Genomic DNA, 20716 nt, shown 5'->3' with positions numbered 1-20716 from the left:
CTGGCCACTTATTTTCTAGAATTTCCCTCAAGTTTGGGGCTGTCTGATATTTTCTTTTGATTAGACTGAGGTTACACATTTTTGGTAAGAATCCACAGAAGGGTCATCTCAATGCATCATGTGGGAGGTTCATCTATAGGTGTGCCCTGTTACTGGTGATGTTAACTTTGATCACTTGGTTAAGATGGTGTTTGTCAAGTTTCTGCAGCTAAAGTTACCATTTTCTCTTTGTAATCAACAAGTATTTTGTGGGGGGAAACTTTGACACTATGCAAACATCCTATTTCTCAACATAATTTCACCCAATTAATTTTAGCATCCTTTGATGATTATTGCCTGCAAAAATTATTACTGTTGTATTTAGCTAACAGTGATTTTTAAAATTTCCATCAATACTTCTACAATTACTAATTAGAATTCTTCTGTAAGGAAGAGCTACCCCACCCCCATGAATTTATTTACCTATCCCAATTTACTTATATCAGTATTGACTCATGGATATTTATTTTATTCTCTGTGTTATAATCCATGACTATCATTATTTATTTTATTGGTCAAAGTGTCTCAGATTTGGCCATTGGGAGCTCCTTCAAACTGGCTCCTGTGCCCTTTCGCTCTAATGCTCCCTATTATTTTTTGAGCAACAAGACCTGGTCACTAGATGTGCTCAATGTTACCAGAGTGTCATTGCTTCTAAGGCCCTCTCAGATGACAGAGCCAGGAAATATATGTTTGTATACTCATATATGCACATATATACATATTTATTCTATGCCTATCCATCTGCATATACATGTATATATGTATGTATGTGTGTGTGAGAGAATATATGTATGAATTTGTATTGATTCTTTAAATTCTAATCCAACGCCACAGGATTCATTCTAGACTTTCCTTATTTCTCCATTTCCTTATGTCCTTATAACTCTTTTCTCCAACAGTGACAAACTGTCATTATCCACAGCGTATTTATTTATTTGCTCAGTCCTATTATACACATAGTTTCAGAATTTCTAACCCATTCTTTTGTGAAGAACAAATTTACCAACTAGAGTACAATATTTGTGTACAGTTCCTTTTGTCTTTAGCTTTATACTGTTGCCTCAGGTGTGATTGCTCCTGAAGGAGCTCCTGCTTGGGGATGGGGTCTCAGGCCTCGACGTTACTGCAGAAGGAAGAGCTCGAGGAAATCCAGTAGAAGACCCGCTTTTCCCACCACCAGATCAACCAGCTTTACAGCCGGTTCACCAGCCTGGACAAAGGGGAGAACAGGGCCTTCAGCTAGGAAGATTTCCAGTGAATTCCAGAACTTGTCATCAATCCACTGGGGGACCAGCTCATCAGTGCCACCTTTCCAGAGGGAGAAGACCAAGTAAACTTCCATGGAATCATAAAAACTTTGGCTCATTTCCAACCCACTGAAGATAATGCAAAGAGCAAAGATAAGACTGGACCAGAACCACTCAACAGCCAAAGCAACAAACTGTACGTTGTTTTTCAACTATGTGATTTGGATAAAGATGACAAGATCTCTTGCTGTGAGTGTTCCAGGTGCTATGCAAGATGGTTGGAGTGAATATCTCAGATGAGCAACTGAGCAGCATCACAGACAGGACCATCCAGGTGGCTGATCAGGAAGCGGATGATGCCCTATCTTTCGCAGAGTTTGTTAAGGTTTTGGAGAAGGTGGACGTAGAACAGAAAATGAGCATCTGATTTCTTGACTAAAAGGCTGAGACCAAACTGTTCCTTGCTCTCTTGTACATCTCCTTTCTCCAAAGATACTGATGCTGTTGGATGACAACCCCACGTGTGCTCCGTCAACACAAACCTGCCTTTGGTGTAAACAGGGCATTATAGAACGGCACACCCAGTCTATTTCTCTCCAGAATCCATTCGCCGGTTCTCCATTTATACATATCTCCCCCAGTTATGCTGCTGAATGCCACACATCCATCCAGTCTGAGAAAATGAGAGAACGACTCATGCTAACAACCAGCCAAGCAAGCTCTTCCACTGGGTATAGACTATAGCCATGCTGCCTTCCCTCCAGTTAGGCTTCAGCATGCTTCTTCAACTTTTTCCATACGTTCTTTGCTTCCTGCTTCTCTGTCACCCAACCTACCAGTCACTTGATCTTTCAGTGTTCCTGCTTTTTTTTTTTTTTTGAGGAAGATTAGCCCTCAGCTAACATCTGCTGCCAATCTTCCTCTTTTTGCTGAGAAAGACTGGCCCTGAGCTAACATCCGTGCCCATCTTCCTCTACTTTATATGTAGGACGCCTATCACAGCATGGCTTGCCAAGCAGTGCCATGTCTGCATCCGGGATCCGAACTGGCGAACCCCGGGCCACCAAAACGGAACCTGCGAACTTAACCCCTGTGCCACTGGGCTGGCCCCTTCCTGCTTTTTATTATGCCTCAAAATCCCCTCCATTCTGCCTGGCACCCCAAGCTGTGCCTGTTAAATATATGTCTAACTTGACAAGATGATTCTGTGGTCTGGCAGTTTTTATTTACCTTCGCTCGTAAATGGCCTCTGGGATGTTGTCTCCTCAGGAACTTTTCAGGGGCCAGCACTTCTCTCAGAAGAATGTGACAATCTCTTGGTCCCCTGTACTCTGCTTTGTCATCAAAGGGCTGCTGGATGAAGATGTTCTTCTTGAAAGGTGAAAGGTGTCAAGCCAAGTCTTCTAGGTGGCTTGCCCAGGTCACTTGACCTCTGGCCTCCGATTCTCCACGTGTACAGTACCTATATGGCTACTCTTGTTAGTACAGTGTTCGTTCTTCAGAAAATAGCCAAATGCTTGCAGGTTTGCTCAGCTTTAGGGCATTGTCACCACCAGAATGGCTACTCTGACAACATGCTTGGGGACTTTCTCATGGCTTGTTGAACAAGGAGCCTGGACACCTTAGAAGCCTTCTGTATTCCCACCTCTGCAGCAATGGTTTATGCCTCAGTGTTGCATGCCCTGGGATGTTTTTCACTTCATAGTTCCAAGTAGAAAGATGAGAGGTATGGAGGTGCCTAACTTATCCTGTCCAAGAGATTTAAAGCTTGTCCTCACTATCCAGCAGGTTTTTGCATTTGGCAAATGATTAGGCTAGAAGCCACAGTCAAGTCCCAGTAGAGGTCCAAAGCATTGATTGCACTGTCACCTTACCTGTTTGGTTACACTGGCTTCCTACCTCCTCATGTAGACCACTGCTAATCTCTTAGAAACAGGGGCTCTGGCAGTGGTGGCACAACATGAGGTGGCATTAATTGCAGACCTTTTAGCAAGGTAGAGCAGCTTCTTTGCCAAAGTCAGCTTAGTTTAGACCTCATTGAATCAGGCTGTTGCCATCCTAACATCTAAGACTATTCAGTTACATAGCCGACTGTGGCTGATTTTCTCTGACTCATTGCTTGCTCGCTTGCTTGCTTCCTTGCTTAGGAAGGAAGATGTGTACACAATTCTTTACAAAGGGAATGGCTAAAGAACACCACTGCAAAGGGAAGGGAAAGGAGAGGGGAACAGAGGAGTGGCCAGGTGGGATGGCTCAAGTATAAATGAATGAGGAATTCTGTATGAAGTATCATTCTGGCTTTATGATCAAATGATGTAATATAGGAACTGTATAAAAGGGAAGAATTGTCTGATACTTATCTATTCGCTACCTCAGAGGCTCTTTGACTTGCATATTTAAAGTCCCTAAGTTTATGGCTTTTCCCTCTTTTGGCAGTATAGCAACTGTTTCAATCCATGGTTGTGCCTTATTGTTCTATTTAAAATTATATTCATCAATCCATCACTAAATATTTGTGGTTGAAACAAAAATACTTCTTTCCAGAGTGACTTAGGTTAGCTATGTTTTTTCCCTACCTCCTTCAATGTGGTTATGATATTCACTTGTAATATAGTTAGGTTTACTTGTTATTGTTTGTTTTCCATTTGGGGGTTCTCCTCACATTCTAGTTGATGTTAATTATTTATTTATTGGGGGAGGGAGGGAGGTATGTGAAACATTACCTGGGTTCTAAGAGTTAGAGCTAACAAAAAAATATACTCAGAGAAGTGTCACTCTCCCTCGACCCTACTACCTCCTTCCTATCCCCCATTCTTTCTATCCCATTCCCACCCACCCCCTGTTGGTAAGCCAATCTCATTAGTTTCTGGTTTATCCTTCCTGTACAGTCAGTTTTGCTATAATGCTGGTTTTGAAAAAGCAAATTTGTCCCAGCGTGATTGATATCTTAGAGAAGAATTTGAATTTCCTGTTTGCTTATGCACGATTTCATGCATGAGAAACTCTAGGTTTCTGTGAGCTATGTAAGAATACACAAAATGCACACACCTCAAATATCTCCGAGCTCCCTCAGTTCACCCCGTGTTAGGAGCCACACCATCCACACCTGGGGTTACAACCTTCCCTCTGGTTTCAGGTACCCCTTCTTCCACCTCTTCATAGTAACTCACAAGCTGCAGCTCTCTGATGCTCACTCCACAAGCAAACTTTAGGGCTTTTTCTAGGTAAAGTGACACATTTAGTGTATTATGTATTTCTTAATAATTTAATGTGTAAAACTGTGCTACTGTTTTTTGATTAGGTTCCTATCTTTTGTGTGTGTGCGTGTCATGGAAGGTGTTTTTTGAGTGTTGTGCCCTGTTATCCCCATACACCCTCTAGTTTTTATTGTGCAACTTTGCACAGTGTGGAGATTTTTAGGGATGCATATTTGTGTTATAGCAGAATTGACTATTTCTTTTACACAGATAAGTGGATACTTGCATATTTTCTTATACATCCTTCTTTCTAACATGAATGGTAGCATACTGTCAAGACTATTTGGGGCTTTGCCTTTTCCACTTAAGGGTGTGTCCTGGAAATCACTCCTATTAGTTTATGAAGAGCTTCCTCAATACTTTTACAGCTGCACAGTATTCCATTGTGTGGATGTCCTGTAGTTTATTTCATCACTACATGTACATAAACCACAGAAAAAGGGCTAATATCACTAATTGATAAATAGCTCTTAAAAACATCCATCTATGTGTAGGCACCTTTGTTGTTTCCAATATCTTGTAATTGTAAACAACACTGCAATGAATAACCTTTCTGTATTATTGGAGGTGTATGTTTAGTGGATTGTTAGGGCAAAAAGTGCATATGTAGTTTTGTTAGATATCACCAAATTCCCCTCCATGTGGTTGTACCAAGTTTGCATTTCCATCAGCAATGTATGCGAGTGCCTGTTTCCCCCCAGTTTAACCAATAGAATACGTTGTGATATTGTTTAATTTTTGCCAGTCTAATAGGTGGCAAATGATATCCCAGTGTTGTTCGCATTTCTCTAATTATGAGTGAGTTTGAATAATTTTTCTGTTTAAAAAAGTTTAATAAACATTTTTATGTTTTTTCCGAATTGTCTCTTCAAGGTTTTTTTCCGCAATTTTCTACGAGGTTTTTGTTCCTTTCTTTGTCCCTCAACTTTTAAGAGGTATTTATCTATTAATGACATGAGTCCTTTTTCTGTGGTATATGTTGCACGTATTTTGGGTTGTCTTTTTACTTAGTTTATGGTGTTTGAGCGTGCGAAAATATTTGCTGTTCAAATTTATCAACTTTTCTTTATTGCCTCTGTATTTTGAGTCAGAGTTAGAAAGCCCTTTCCTAGGCTGAGGTCAAAGAATAACTCATCCCTATTTTCTTCTAGTCCTTTTATGGTTTTATTTTTTATGTTTAGGTCCCTGATCCATTTGGAGTTTAACCTTGTGTATGATGTCAGGTATGGATCTAATTAAATGACTCTCAACCAAGGACAATTTTGTCCCCCTAGTGGACATTTGGCAGTGCTGGAGACATTTTTGGTTGTCAAAGCTAGGAGGAAGGGTGCTCCTGGCATCTAGTTGGTAGAGGCCAAGGATGCTGCTAAACATTGCACAGTGTGCAGGACAGCCCCCACAGCAGAGAATTATCTGACCCCAAATGTTAATAGTGCTGAGGCTGAGAAACTGACAAAATTTTTTCCTTTACTAAGTGGCTACCCAGTTGTTCCAGCTTCATTAAATGAAATTCTATCTTTTGCCTCAGTGTTTTGAGATACACCTTTATCATCTATTATGTTTTCATATATACTCGGGTCAATTTCTGGATTTTGTCTTCTATTCTACTGGTATATTTCTCTGTTCACGTGCTAGTACCATGCTGTTGTAACTATAAAGGTTTTAAAGATATTTTAATGTCTGATAGGGCTAGTAACCCCTTGTAGGTTTCCTTTTTCAGTGTTTTCCTGGCTGTTCTTAGATGTTCTCCCTAAGAACTTTAGTATCAATAGGTCTAACTCCATTTTCATAAAAGTTTATTAGCATTTTTATTGGGATTGTGTTAAACTTATAAATCAACTTAGAGAGAACTGTCTTGTTTATAATGCTGAATTATTCTATCCAAGAACAGGGGATGTCCTTCCATTTGAGAAAGTCTAATTTTGTGTCTTTTATGAGTGCTTTTAAGTTTTTCTCATATAGGTTTTGCATATTTCTGGTAATTAATTCCTAAGTATTTAATCTTCTTTGTTATTACTGTAGAGTTTTCTCTGCCACTAGGTCTTCTAATTGGCTATCATTTGTGCCAATGAAGGGTATTGATTTTTATGTGTTTATATCTTGCTACCTTACTGAATTCTTTTATTGTTGGAGTTAGTTTTATCATTGATTCTCCAGGATTTTCATATCATCTGCAACTAGATATAGGTTTACTTCTTTACCAGTTCTTATGTCTATAATGGAATTATTTTGTCTAATTGCATTTATTAATCTCTCTGGTATGCTAATTAGTAGCAGAGATAGTGAGCATCCTTACCTTGTTCCTGATTTTAGCAGAAATGCCTCTAGTGTTTCCCTATTAAGTAAGATATTGGCTTTAGGACTAAGGTATATATATTTTATTATGTTAAGGAAGTACCACTTAGTTCTTATTTTCTCAAGCCCAAAAGACTAGGTATTGAATTTTATTTAAAGACTTTACAGCATCTATGGAGATAATCATATGGGTTTTTTTTCCCTTGGATCTATTAATATGGTATATGATACTAATAGATTTCCTACTATTGAACTAACCTTCCATTCTTGAAATAAATCCCATTTAGTCGTGACATATTAATTTCTTAATATGGTATTGTATTCTGTTTTCTAACATTTAATTTAGTATTTTTGCATCGATAATCATAAGTGATATTGGTCTGTAGTTCCCTACTTCTCTCCCTTCCTTCCTTTCTTCTTTTTTGTTTTTGTCATGTTTATTTATCAAACCTTCATAAAAAGTTTATAAAAGAAATAGGGAAGTTCTACTTCATTTTCAATGCTTTGAAACAATTTATAGAGCAGAGGGATTATCTAGACCTTGAAGGTTTAGTAGAATTCCTCTGGGAAACCATCTGGGCCTGAAATCATCTCCTTTGCCACCCTGATAAATTTTGATGAAAGAAGACTCCCAGATGGGCTTTAATTAGGAGATGCTCCTCGAATTTGCAGCTGATAGAGATTTTTAAGCTAAATTGGCTGGTGAGTTTCCTGTGAGTTCCCCTTAGAGAACTTTTGATATAAATCAAATGTCAAGAAACCAAGCATCCCCTCTTTCTACTTGTAGGAGCTGTGAGGCTACTGTGGAGCCATCACCAGATGACACCAGACAAATGACACTGTGCCCCTTGAAAATTTAAAATATCCCAATTCACTCTTAGGATTTCACTACAGTGCCCTGGGGTACCTCATCACACAATTTGGGAACCACAGGTATATAGCCTTCCAGCCTCTTTTCCTACACATGTGTGTATATATACTCACATATACACGCACAGATATTTTTTGAGATCATACTATACATAATTTTATATACTGTTTAAAAATCACTGATGATAAAATATACATTTTCCATATCATTAAATATTCTTCTATGACATTATTTTTGATACTGGATTCTATCCTTTGATTATATCAGAATTCACTAAACTAAATCCCCATTGTTGGACATTTAGGACATTTGTAATTATTTTTCCTATTGTAAACAGTGTTTTGATGAATATCCTGGTGAATAAGTCTTTGCATACACTCTCATTACTGCCTTGGGATAAATTCCTAGATATAGAATTGCTGGGGCTTGAATATCTTACAGTTTTGATAAATATTGGCAAGTTGCCCTCTAGAAAGGGTGCAACAACTTATACTTCCTCCAGTCTTATATGTGAGTATACGTTAGATGATTTTCATTTGAGGGTAAGAATTTTACTATAAGTGGTTATGAATATAGATTTAGATGTTCATGTATTTTAGTCACTATGCTAGACACTTTTTCATATACACACACACAATTGAATCGTATTTACACAACATTGTATTAAGTCTTCCTATCAACCTTGTAAAATTGAAGTTATTACCCCCATTTTACAGATAAAGAAACTGGGACTCAAAAATATATAACTTTTTTCAAATCACACAATCAAAAAGTTGTAGAGCTGGGACTTAAACCTAGTTAGACCCATGATCTTATCTCTATATCACTGATACCTCAGGGACTTGATTGGCTAATAATAATGATGATGATAATGATGTCTAATACATATTGAGTGCTTATTATGCCTCAGGTACTGTTTACAAGTATTAACACATTCAGTCCTTGTTTCAAAGTTATGAGGTACCCTCTACTATTATCCCTGAGACACTGAAATGGTTAACCTGTCCATGGTCACACAGCTAGTAAATGGTAGAGCTGGTATTCAAATCCAGGCAGTTTGGCTTCACAGTCCATGCCATTAATGACCAAAGTACAGTATAACCGTTTGCAGAGTTGTGGAAGATTGTATATCAGAGTCTCGCTATGAATGCTTTTTTAAAGGAAGAAAAAAATGGCTTAACTAAAGTCTCGTACATGAAAGAAGGAGAGTTGCTGTCTAAGAAAATGTCCATCCAGCAATTTAGCTGCAAATTTCCTATCCCTATCCTTGCAGCCTTTTCTCTTACAGCAACATACAGCCCTTGTAAGCTTAATGCATAGAACTGTGTTCTATTCTGAGTCAACTCCAGGTCTGAGGGTATAACTTGAATGGAAAATCTTCCAATGAACTTGGTGACCCAAACTCAATCGAACAAATCAAACAGTTAAAATTTCCCCAAATTACTTAGAAATACTAAGTACTACCATTTGAGATGGGTAAATTTTCTGGTTTACATAAGTATGATCTAGACTCCTCTCTTACTGACGTTTGTTGGGTAAATGAAGCACCCTCATTGCTATTTATTATTTTAAGCCTTTTCCTATAGTCTTACTTTGGTATTTAGACGTTATTAAAAATTATGCAGATTATGACAAAGGGTAATATTTTTATGCCATTTCTGTAAATGCTCAACATTCTTCTCTCCTACCTCCCCCCACCAAGAAAACAAACTTAATGAACCACAAAACATGTTATAATGAATGGGAAAAATATTTTTAGCATTTTTATGCAGAAAATGCCTCATTAAAAGCAAATGCTTTAGCAAGCAGAATTGAGCTTAATAAGAACTTTTGTTGAGCAGGGGCTTTTATGACAAATCACTAGCATGTGTAACTGCTCTATATAAAGACCTAGAGAAGCCCTAAGAGACTCTTACCTTCCTTTCTTATGCCTGGGCTGCACTCCAACAATGTAGTGAGTGCAACATGGCACTTAGTAGGCACTCGATGAGTCTGAAGGACATGAAGCCTACTGTCCAGCCACAAGTAGAAAAAATGTCTATGTCAATATCACTCACTGTTTTATCTGGCTGTTATATCAGACAGATTCATTTAGATGAAGTCTGTTCTCAGCTGGATGTTTGGCATCATGTGACCCAAATATCTTGCATCTATTTTGCTTATTGTAAAAGCCATTAGGATGCAGGGTTTGTAATCATACATACAAACTTAATTTCAAATAAAAACCTCAATTTGTACCCACACTATTGTAACTTCTTTAGATTTTGGGCCTCAAACCAGAATGACAAGGGTACAGGGGTCCAGCCATTTGGGCAGGCCATATGGGCTGATCTGATCACAGAAACCAAAGCCCCTCACTTCAGTGGTGCCCTACTTAGAGGCGCAAAGTGCTCACTTGTCCCCGCTGAGGCCTTAGAAAGCACACTTGGGGTGATGGTGTTTGCAAGCGTTCTGAGCTGGGCTCAGCTTCATCATCTGTGATCGTACTTGGGGGCTTGGGATGAGTTACAGCCACACCCACCCAGGCAAGGCTGAAATCACCAGCAGTGATGACATCACTCTGGTAATTGGTTACCCTGAAGAACAAGCCTCCCTTATAGGATGGGGAAACATGAAATGATGAGATGATTCATCTACAAATGGTAATTTTTCATACCACTTAAATTCTTTCTCAGCTTACCCTACTGAGTCAGCCATGCTGTCACCCGACTAGTAAGAGTAGTTGAGGTCTTACTCTGTGCCAGGCACTGTGCTAAGCTCTTTCCATGTCTTATCTCATCTTATCCTGAAACTCTGTAAGCTAGGTACTATTAATAGCCCCACAGTACTAACGAGGGAACTGAGAGCAAAGAAGGTAAATAACTGCCCTAAATCTTTCAGCTTGTATGCGGAAGAACTGGGATTGGAAGCAAAGTTTTTTTTCTGATTTAGAGTCCTTAACTATGATTGCTTTACCGTATTGTGCAACCAGTTAACTAAAAGAATACATCCGTATCCCCACTCTATTCCAGAAAAGAGGCCATCCTTTCAGGAATAAAAGGGGAAATAATTCAGTCGTTCTCAAACGCCCATGGTTTTCTCTCTCTGGCGGCCCAGCCTCCTTCACTAGGAGGAGGGAAACTGACTCCCAAGTCCCACGCGTGCTTCCCGATGAGCAAGGACAGGGCTGCCGGCTGGCCACCAAGCTCACCGTTAAGAAGTGCCGGTCCTTAACTTCGCGCCTCCTCTGGCTGTGAGCTGGCGGGTAGGCCGGCAGTGGAGGAGCTCCTACAGAAAGGGGGACAGTGGCTCTCTGCTCCCGGCGATCACTCCGGCTCCGGTGTTCTGGGGGCAGAAAAAACAATAATACAGAAGCATACTTGGCATTTTCAATTTCTCTTGCCCCCTCGGGAGGATGAGCAAAAGGCTGGAAAAAAAGTGAGTTTTTGTGAATCTAGCTCATTTGTATACTAAATAAGAATTTCAGAATGTTTCTGAACTTTCACTTCATATTAAAATGAAGTTGGATACCTACATTTCAGTGGGTCCATCTCATAATCTTTGTAGAAAATGGCTCACTCTGAGTTTGGAAAGAGCAGTATATTTCTCAATGTTTCTCATTTCAAAACAACATGAGCAAAAAAAAAATCTGGAACAATGGAGGAAGATTTGCTGACATCAGTGCTGGAGTGGACAGTAGGCACAGACACACCAGAGCCTCCTGGGGAATGCCAGGGACAAATGCTCACAGCCATCCAGCTCACACTGGCTCAGAGGTGCTGATGGCAAGCCAGTTTTTAAACTGTTGGTAGCCTGAAAAAGGCTATGGTGGGAGTATTTACATCACAGAGATTGATGAATGCTACACATCAAGGCTGTTATGTATATATTGTATTTTATTACATTTTTTTAAAGAGCCTGTGACCAGCACACCATTGCAGCCATCTAAGCCCTGTCACCCAAAACATTCAAGAGGGCTTTGAAATCCTGGGCTCCTAGAGACAGTAAAGGAATCCCAGCGACAACAGTTATCTGATTTAGGACTAAAGCTACCTCTGGGAAAAGCCAAGAAATATCTCTGTGTGGGATGAAGTGAACCCAACTTCATAACAAGAATCACTGAGACACCAAGTACACAATTTAGCTTTCTGGGTGTCTCAGTGAGACCCCAAGCACACACTGGCCAACATACCGGCCACACCAAAGGCTGCCCCAGCTGCCCAAATCCAGCCCACACTCATGCCTAGGGCCTGAAGTCTCGTGACCCCCTCATGACCAAGGTACAAATTTGTGCAGCAGATTTCTTACTCTGCCTTCCTGTTATTTAAACTTGCCACTACTCAACACACGTACAACAATAATCATGAGCAATATTTACTGAGCAATTGCCACGTGCCAAAGATGCTTTGCTAAAGCTCTTTATATGCATCATCTCGACAACTGCACAAAGTAGGCACTGATACTGTCTCTGTTTTGCAGATGTCTAAATGGGCTCAGGGAGGCTATGTCACCGCTGACCTGTCAGTGGTACATGCTTGGCCCCAGGGCCCACTCTTGACCACTACTTGACCTATAGGCTCTATAAGGTCCTAACATACCTTCTCACTCATTAGAGCAAGACTGCTTGAGTTTGATAGTATTTTATTATAATTATATTTTATCACATTCTAATTATTAAAACATTGATAATATAGAATATGGAGATTTGGCTGCTCATAAGACACAACTTACTTTTTTACCTGTGTTAGGAAACAGAACTAACTACACTGACTTCAGGTGACATCAGAAGCCCTTTCTCCAAAGGCCCTATAGTGCCCAGTGCCCATTTCATTTCCATCATCGGATTGATAAAAATCAGAATCTCTCTATATGTCTGCCTCTTTCACTAGAAGGAGGACAGAGACTATATTTTATTCAGCTTTCAATCCCAGTGCCCTGCCATGCCTGTGACATAGTGGGGTCTCAATAAATGTTTGCTGAGTGACTTAAAGGAAGAATGAATTAATGCTTTCATTAAAATCTTTTAACACTAGAATGCACTCTATACCCCTATCTTTCTCATGGGCTGTATTGTCAGTGCCCTCACTGTTAGGTCCTTCTCTAGGTCCTGTTGCCTGTTTCCACTGGCCTCCCTAATGCTGGTCCCTTTCCTCTTTGCTGTATTCAGTGTGCTGCAGTCTAAAATAATACCCAAGCACTCTCAAGCTTTCTGATTTCTATCCATGTCCAATTGACCTGTCTGCATGGGCCCCCCTGTATCAACTGCCAACTTCTGTCTGTGTCAGGAAAATGTGGCAATATTCCTCATCTTCCTTTGCTTGGATTCTTTAGACAAATGCTGACTCCCATTCACAACCAGAGAAGAGTCTTCATCACCATGTAGGTAGTCTTTGCTAAACTGCCTACGAAGCCAATGTTTATCAGGAAGACTCTTCTTTCTTTAAAGTGCCTGCTTCCAAGGCCACCATCATTTTTCTGTGCAAGCAAACAGTGGGCTTTTCTAAATGGGCAGCACAAGGAAAAGCTTTTACATTCTTAAATTCATAATGAAGAGCAGAATACAGGTGTCACTGGTTAGGAGAAGGTGGAAGGAGGGGAGGAGTCCGGAGAGAGACATCAACTCAATTTCCCATTCAATTGCTCCCCTCCCATATTTCCTTAAATATCTCTCTTTCATTTTCCCTAGGCCAGCAGCAGCCAGGCGAGATTAATGGCTCCCCAATAATACTTTTTTCTGGTTGTGAAGTGAGGAGAACATTCATCTACTAGAGCCTGAAACTGCAGTAGACTCTTGGTCCTCACTCCCTTAGACTGATGGAACTTAGACCCCAGCCCTGAAACTTGATAGGAAAGTAAATCTAAAATATATTTATATTTATCTCTTTATAGCCACTTAGTAATCTTTCCCTCCTTGTTTTACAAACATAAATGACGGCATAGCTTAAAGCTATTGTTGGCTCTGAGCATTAAAGAATTGCTAAGAAAAAAGGGGAAAAAAGAGGAATTGGATTCGCGATAACTTGAAATCCATTAAGGTGCTGCTTCCTCTGGGAAGCCTTCCCTGAAGCTCCATAGCATAATTAGTGCCTTTCTTCTGAGCCCCTATATCACTGTGCTGAAATTACCTGGTTACCTCTCCATCTCCCTCACTAGATCAGGAATTCCTTGTGGGGATGGACCATACTTTATTGCTCTCTGAATCCTAGCGTTAGCACAATGCCTGGCCCTCAGTCGACTTTGTTGAGGGGGTTGCTATTGAGCAGATCTTGAAGGCAACCAATTTCTAGGTTCTGATCTCAGTCCTCCAGCTCCATCCTTATGGCCTCGTCTCCAAAAGGAGCATAGTGCTGCTGCCACCGAGCCTCACTTGTCTGTGTTTCATTATCCACTCCCTCCTGGTGGAAGCCAGGATATTCCAGCTGTCTAAATAGAGAACCTACAGGGAAGCTCACTGCGGCATTTGCTGAGCAAGGCGGTTGTCTGATAGGTCAGTATTAATCCTGGCCACCAGATGGCAGAAGTGGTATTCTGATGAATGCACTGCTAAGCTACCATGTTTCTCGGACAAGGTTAAAAAAACCCTCACTTTCTAATTTTAATTCTACGCTGCATGTTTTTAATTCTATGATGCCTATAATTCCTGTTTATGGCTCTCTGCAGTGCTATTAAAACTACTACACCCAAGATTTGCTATTGAGACAACCACAAAGCAAGCCAGTCTATGGAGGGCAAGATACAACTCCACAGTCTTCCTTCCAAACCCCTGGAGGCCCCATAGCCCTCTCTCAGCCCCCAGGAGGAAGTTCTGAGAAAATTGATATTGGCACTTGCTGTTCCTCAGTTCTGCCATTAAGTCCAAACCTGACAACGTAGTGAAATGTGATAGCTTATGAGCAGCTTAATGTTATCTGGTTGAATCTGGAAAAATCTAAACAGGGATGACTTATGAATAATAATAAAGGGATAAAAATAATTATGTCTAAAGGGCTAATATTACTCAAGCTCTCTAATGATGACATCAGAGAAAGTATTTAGTGAGAATGATCAGATTACTTTGTCATCATTCTGTGCCCTCAATGCTCAACCAGTTTTCTGCAGGATTTGATTCAGTTACCCAAACATTTATTGAGGACCTACTCTATGTCAGGCTCATGCTAAGTGCTTTGAATAAAAAAAATTAATAAGCTATCATCCTCGCCCTTGAGTTGTTTGTGGATTAATGGTGGAAGACAGGCCCATAAGTGGTTAGTTATGATATAAGCTTATAAGTGGCATGATGGGAGGATGCACAGGATATCATGGGAAGGGTGCCTAATCCAGGCTGCAAAGGAATGGCGAGAGTGTTAAGAAAGATTTCCAGAAGGTGGGTTGCACTAAAAATTTGATAAAGAAGAACTTTTTAGCCAACTATAAAATCAAAGTGAATAGTAAGAATGCCAGAGGTATGTCTAGGGGATACTGATCATCACCCTTCATTGTAAGTGTCAACAGTATCTGCTACTAATAACCAAGGGGAATTTTTAGAAACAATTGCATTAGGGATATTAGTAGGTTAGCTCTTTCATTAAAAGGGAAAAAGACTAGGGATGGGGAAAAAGGAGAAGTCATACATATGTGGAAGAAAATAAGCTGAAAACAACATATGTCATTTTATATCTCCATCTTGATAGTGACATTAAAATATTTTATTTGAATTTTAATACTTTTGCAAAATACCATTCCTTGAAGGAGCATAGGGAATTTGGAACAAAGACATTGAAAGTACAGACACCATCTGTCTCTATAACAAAAATCTAAAGGCCAAATAAGCTGGCATGCCAACTTCTGATACCCAATTTAGGGGACTCTAAAAGGATGATGCCAGTTTTTAATCTCCTTGTCCTCATTAGAATGGTTTTAAGGCACTGAAAAGTTACCAGTGTAAGAAAAGGTTGTATCTTCTACCTTGACTGCTCTCTGCCTATCTCTGACTTTCTCGGGACTATGAGAGAAATAGAAATAGAAATATTTATTTACTTCCCAAGGACACAGTGTGTGGTGAGGAGAAAAACAGCTCTGGCTGGGGGTCTGCAGGCCAGGGTCTGGGTCCTGGCAGTCTACCTAACCTGCTGTGTGTGACCCTGAGCAAGTTTCCTGACCTCTCTAGGCCTCCATGTGCTCTGCTGTAGAATGGACCAGATCACCCATGTTCAGCAGGTGCAGAAGAGCCCCCTGGGGGAGGTTCTAATTGTTAGAGGACTGGGCGGGAGCCAACGATGACAGCCATCCTACAATGCACAGGACGGTCCTGAACCATGAAATAGTGCCCCAGGTCCCACAAATATCCCACCAGAATTGCTTTTAAGGAAAAGCCTAGAATCTATTTGAATCAAACCTGATTCCCTTTTAATTGCAATATAAAGTTGTTCTTTTTTTTTTTTTTTGCTCATGTTTAATATACGCTGAATGCACCAGTTTTCACGGTCTGTCCTCCTGCCCCTCAACTCCTTTGTTTCCCTATACATTTTGTTCAGAATGGCTTCTGGTTGTCTTTACTTAATCCAAACCTACTGTTTGTTTGTTTGTTTGTTTTTGAGGAAGATTAGCCCAGAGCTAACATATGCCGCCAGTTCTCCTCTTTTTGCTGAAGAGGACTGGCGCTGAGCTAACATCCGTGCCCATCTTCCTCCCCTTTATATGTGGGACACCTGCCACAGCATGGCTTAACAAGCAGCGTGTAGGTCTGCACCCGGGATCTGAACTGGCAAACCCTGGGCCACCAAGGTGGAACGTGCGAACTTAACTGCTGCGCCACTGGGCTGGCCCAATCTAAACCTACTTTTGATAGGTGCATTAATTATATCTTCTAGTGCAATCATACCCAGGCATTTGCATATTGCAAATATTATTAGTATTATAAATAATTTTCCTTTTAAATTCTCCTTATTACCATATTTAGACCATAATGCTATTTTTAATCATGTGTATAGGCAGGTTATATTACCCATGAATTTCATTTCAGGGTAGAAAAGGGATTGTTTCAAAGTACTTGCTATAACAAAGGGAGGTGTTGGGACTGATGGGACAGAGAACAACCTGGATGGGACAAGCTCTGAGTTCTCTCTTGGAAAAGCCCCCCAAGCTCGGGAGCAGTCACCTCTGCGCAGGGCTTGCAGACTCTGCCGGGCGTGGCGGTGCAGCTCCTCCACGCAGGGCGGCCTTGTGGCTGGGAGGAAGATGTTTCTCTGCTGGTGCCACGGGGCACGGTAGTACACACTCAGTTTACTCTCAATGTCCAGGTTGGAGACAGCTGCAAGACAGAGAGAAATGGGGCATTATACATCAGTAGCTTTAAATTGTGCACTTGGCAGACCCTGGGGTGGGGGTGGGGACAGGGTGGAGTCTGGATGGAGTGGAAGTCCGGACTGTTGCATTCACATTAGGAGCTCACTCAAGGCTGGAGAAAGGTTTAAAGTTTACTATACAGATATGGACAACCTTTGCCTTCAAGCCAAGGGATGGGAGACCCCAGGACACTGGCCATCTGCCTGTGACCACTAACTTCCTCCCCACCTTCACTTCACACTCTCTGACATAGTTGCTCATTGACCTGGACAAGCCCCTGGCCAGCCATGCTTGAGGGTGGGGTGGGGCTCTTGCCTTCTAAGAAAGCAGAGAAAAGAAAAGCTTCAGGGATGAGTTGGAAAAGTCACCCCAGCTCTAGTCTTCTGGCCACCGGGCCTCAAAACTATGGTTCTGCACACCTGCTCCTGATGCCCACCTGTGCTTTGCCCTCCCTTACCTTGCTTTCTGTCCTGTGACCCCTGGCCCCTGATCCTCACTATTTAACCTTATTCTGCCTTCCACCTGCCAAGTCTGTTGCCTGCCATGTTTCAAAGCATTGCTCAACTTCCCTAGTCTCACCCAGGGGAGAGCATAAGCATTAAAGAAATCATTACAGGGATGATGGATGTTAAGGGAGGGAAACCACAGACAGTGCTGGTGAGGAGAAGGGCACAATCCTTGCAACTCCTCTAAGACATCAGGGACAGAGGTCTCCTTCCCCCCGATGCAGCATTTAACCCATTATATCTTCTTCATGTACACACTGAGCCTAGGATGGAGATCACCCAGGAGTGGAAGATAAATTCTGGTGGAAGGTGCTCTTCCTAAGCAGGAGGATTCTGATTAGGAAATTACTGCACAGAGGAATTCCTGGGCAGCCTACTAGCCTCAGGAATGGCAAGAACTAGCCCAGGCTGCTTTACGCTCCAGACCTACTATCCAGACCAGACCCCCGTCCTGGGCCCACCCTGCTCCTCCCAGTCTCATCACCTCCTTCCGCTTCTTTTCCTCTTTTTCTCAGCGTGTGATTTGGGGGCATTCTGCCCAACTATTTGTTCCTGTGCCCCAAATAGGCTTTTAGTTCCTCTCTGATCCTTTTCTTTTCAAAGTCTAGTCTACCATTTCACTTTGTCTGAGAAGCCTTACATAGCATAAGATACACTACAGATAAAGCAGAAAGGCAAATGAAAAAGGGAGGGTACTTTTGTAGAAGGAGAATAGAAGAAAAACTGGGAAAAATGAAACCTTTTGATAATTAATCCCCCCCACACACCAAATATGCATTTATGGCAGTTATTTTTGGTTTTGGTTTTCAGTGCAGTCTTCAGTAGTGCTTTTTTCTAGAATAACGCATCATAAGCACAAGAACCACCAAGAGAAACAAAGACATATTTCCAAAGATGCTAAAGAAACATCACATATACAGGGTCAAGGGGACATCGCCATGCCTTTAAAACAGTGCTGTCCAGTAGAACTTCCTGTGATGACGAAAATAGTTGTGCCATTCAATGTGGTAGCCACTAGCCACACTGGCTACTAAACACTTTCTAATTTTTAATTTTATTTAATTTTAATTAATTTTAACTTGAATAGCCATAAGTGGCGATCATACTGGATAACTGTAACCATAAAGTCTATTATATTCTCTCACTTTCAGCTACAGAGCAGATTACTCTTTTTGACCTAGATTTATTCTTCCTTGCTGTTTAATCTCCAAGAAGAATTCAAACCCAAGGGTTAGAGATCCCAGGATTATCTTCCTGGATAGGGGAGAGTATTTTTAGCAGAAAGTTCTATGGGGCCAAGAATAAAAGCAGCAACTTTTCTTCCTTGAGTTGCTCTATAACCTCAACCCTTTCCTTAGAAACCATAAGTGCTTGGTGAACCAGTCAGGGGTCACTGAGTCCTGGGGACAAGAAGACCTAGGATGAATCACGGAGGGAGGAACCAGCCTCTTCAGGCTTTAGATGAGGTGTGGGAGGTCTTGGGGTAGAAAGGGCAAGCCATATCTGGATCAGAGCTTCCTTCTGTCATGTGTAAGGTAGTGGGGAGTGCTGAAAAAAGAGGCTTTATTTAGCCACTGTAGGAAGAATGCTCTGGTTCAGTGACCAGGACTGACTAAAAAGTTCGCCTCTCCCTGGATGCAGGGGTTGGCTCTCCCCGAGTAGGGCAGAGGTCATTATCAAACCCAACAGAGGTGGCTGTGAATTCATGTGCTAGTGAGAATTGGGAGAAGGGACAGAACAGAACACCTGCCTGGTGGAAAGAAGAGGCAAGAAGTTCAATGGGCAGTCCCAGAAGTAGAGGGGCTTTGGAGTACCTCCTCTCCCAGGTCCATTTCTTCAGGAAGGCAGGAACTAGGATTCAGGGCTGGGCTAGATGACTTGGGGGTAGACCAGAAGACTCTCACAGCCCTGCATTCCCTCAGCACCACTGACCAGAAGCTCAGGGTATTAACTTTCGATTGCCCCTCAGAAACCAGGTCAGGTGGTCATGGCTCCTCAATCTTTATGTGGGGAAGAGCCGAGCTCCTGCTATTTATCTCAGTGTTGATCTGAAGAAAAGACTTATTAGAAGTCCTCATCAAAAACACAGATTCCTGAACTCTAACTTAGACTTCCTGAACCAGAATTTCCAAAAGAGAGGCCTAGTTATCTGTATATCTGAAAAGTGCCCCCAGATTATTTTTTTTATCATCAGGCAAGTTTGACAAATACAAAATATTATCCGATGATGCCTTGGGATCTTAAGGGAGATGGACAATATGCAGGAAGGGAAGAGACTGCTGAAAATGGAAATATCCATTCACCCATGGAACATTTTCTAAATAGGTATTATGTCCCCCACACAGTGCTAGGTACTCAGACACAGCACAGAACAAAACACACAAGAATCTCTGCCTTCGTGGAGCATACACTCTCTGGTTCTCTGCGAAAGGGTTCAGGTGTGATGCTGCCTGGAAGCAATAGGTTGGGAGACGTGACCTCTGGCAGACTCCTCCTGTTTTGGATTCCCTGGGGATTTTTTTTTTTTCTAAAGATTTTATTTTTTCCTTTTTCTCCCCAAAGCCCCCCGGTACATGGTTGTACATTCTTCGTTGTGGGTCCTTCTAGTTGTGGCATGTGGGACGCTGCCTCAGCGTGGTTTGATGAGCAGTGCCATGTCCGCGCCCAGGATTCGAACCAATGAAACACTGTGCCACCTGCAGCGGAGCGCGCGGACTTAACCACTCAGCCACGGGGCAAGCCCCCCTGGGGATGTTTTAAGACTTCTAGACTCTAAAGGCCCTAAACACTGAAAAGATTGTAGTCCCTACTCCTCCACCTCCACCTTTCTGCAGTAGGTAATCCCAAATTAAAGAATAAATGGGCATATCATAAAATAAATGTAAAGAAGCTCAGTAAAATTCTCTTTCTTTATTACATATTAAATATCAAGTTATTGAAAAAAACATTTTTTGGTGTTCCTGCTTCATGATGCTCTAAACACATTCTTACTGTGCCGACTGGGCAAGCCAGTGCTTCCAAGCTGCTGAATTCTGCCTGCTGCTCAGGACTGTAGATTCTCAGATGAGAAGACTAATGCATGAGTTCCAGCATGGGCCGCCAAGTCATGGTTCCTGGGAAGAACCAGCTCTCACAATGACAGCCTTCAAGGCTAGGAATCCTCACCTCTCCCTGTCCGAAGCCTATTTCTTTATC

The 20716-nt window shown here is 41.5% G+C and overlaps 1 protein-coding gene and 1 pseudogene across 6 annotated transcripts in view; one reads left to right on the top strand and one right to left on the bottom strand.

The window, feature by feature from the left end:
- The window catches only part of NHS (NHS actin remodeling regulator), a 334142-nt gene that overhangs the window by 27196 nt on the left and 286230 nt on the right, over window positions 1-20716 (bottom strand). For all 6 annotated transcript variants that reach the window (XM_070604202.1, XM_070604204.1, XM_070604207.1 and 3 more), the window contains exons 2-3: window positions 16828-16980; window positions 10903-11036 (exon numbers count right to left, since the gene is read on the bottom strand). In XM_070604202.1, the coding sequence (XP_070460303.1) occupies window positions 10903-11036; window positions 16828-16980 (287 nt within the window). The remainder of the gene's footprint in view (window positions 1-10902; window positions 11037-16827; window positions 16981-20716) is intronic.
- LOC103541637 (calcineurin B homologous protein 1 pseudogene) lies at window positions 1055-1728 on the top strand (annotated as a pseudogene).

Source organism: Equus przewalskii, chromosome X, assembly GCF_037783145.1.
Source record: "Equus przewalskii isolate Varuska chromosome X, EquPr2, whole genome shotgun sequence".
In the NCBI taxonomy this organism is placed as follows: Eukaryota; Metazoa; Chordata; class Mammalia; order Perissodactyla; family Equidae; genus Equus; species Equus przewalskii.
This window is presented reverse-complemented; position numbering and strand designations above follow the sequence as displayed.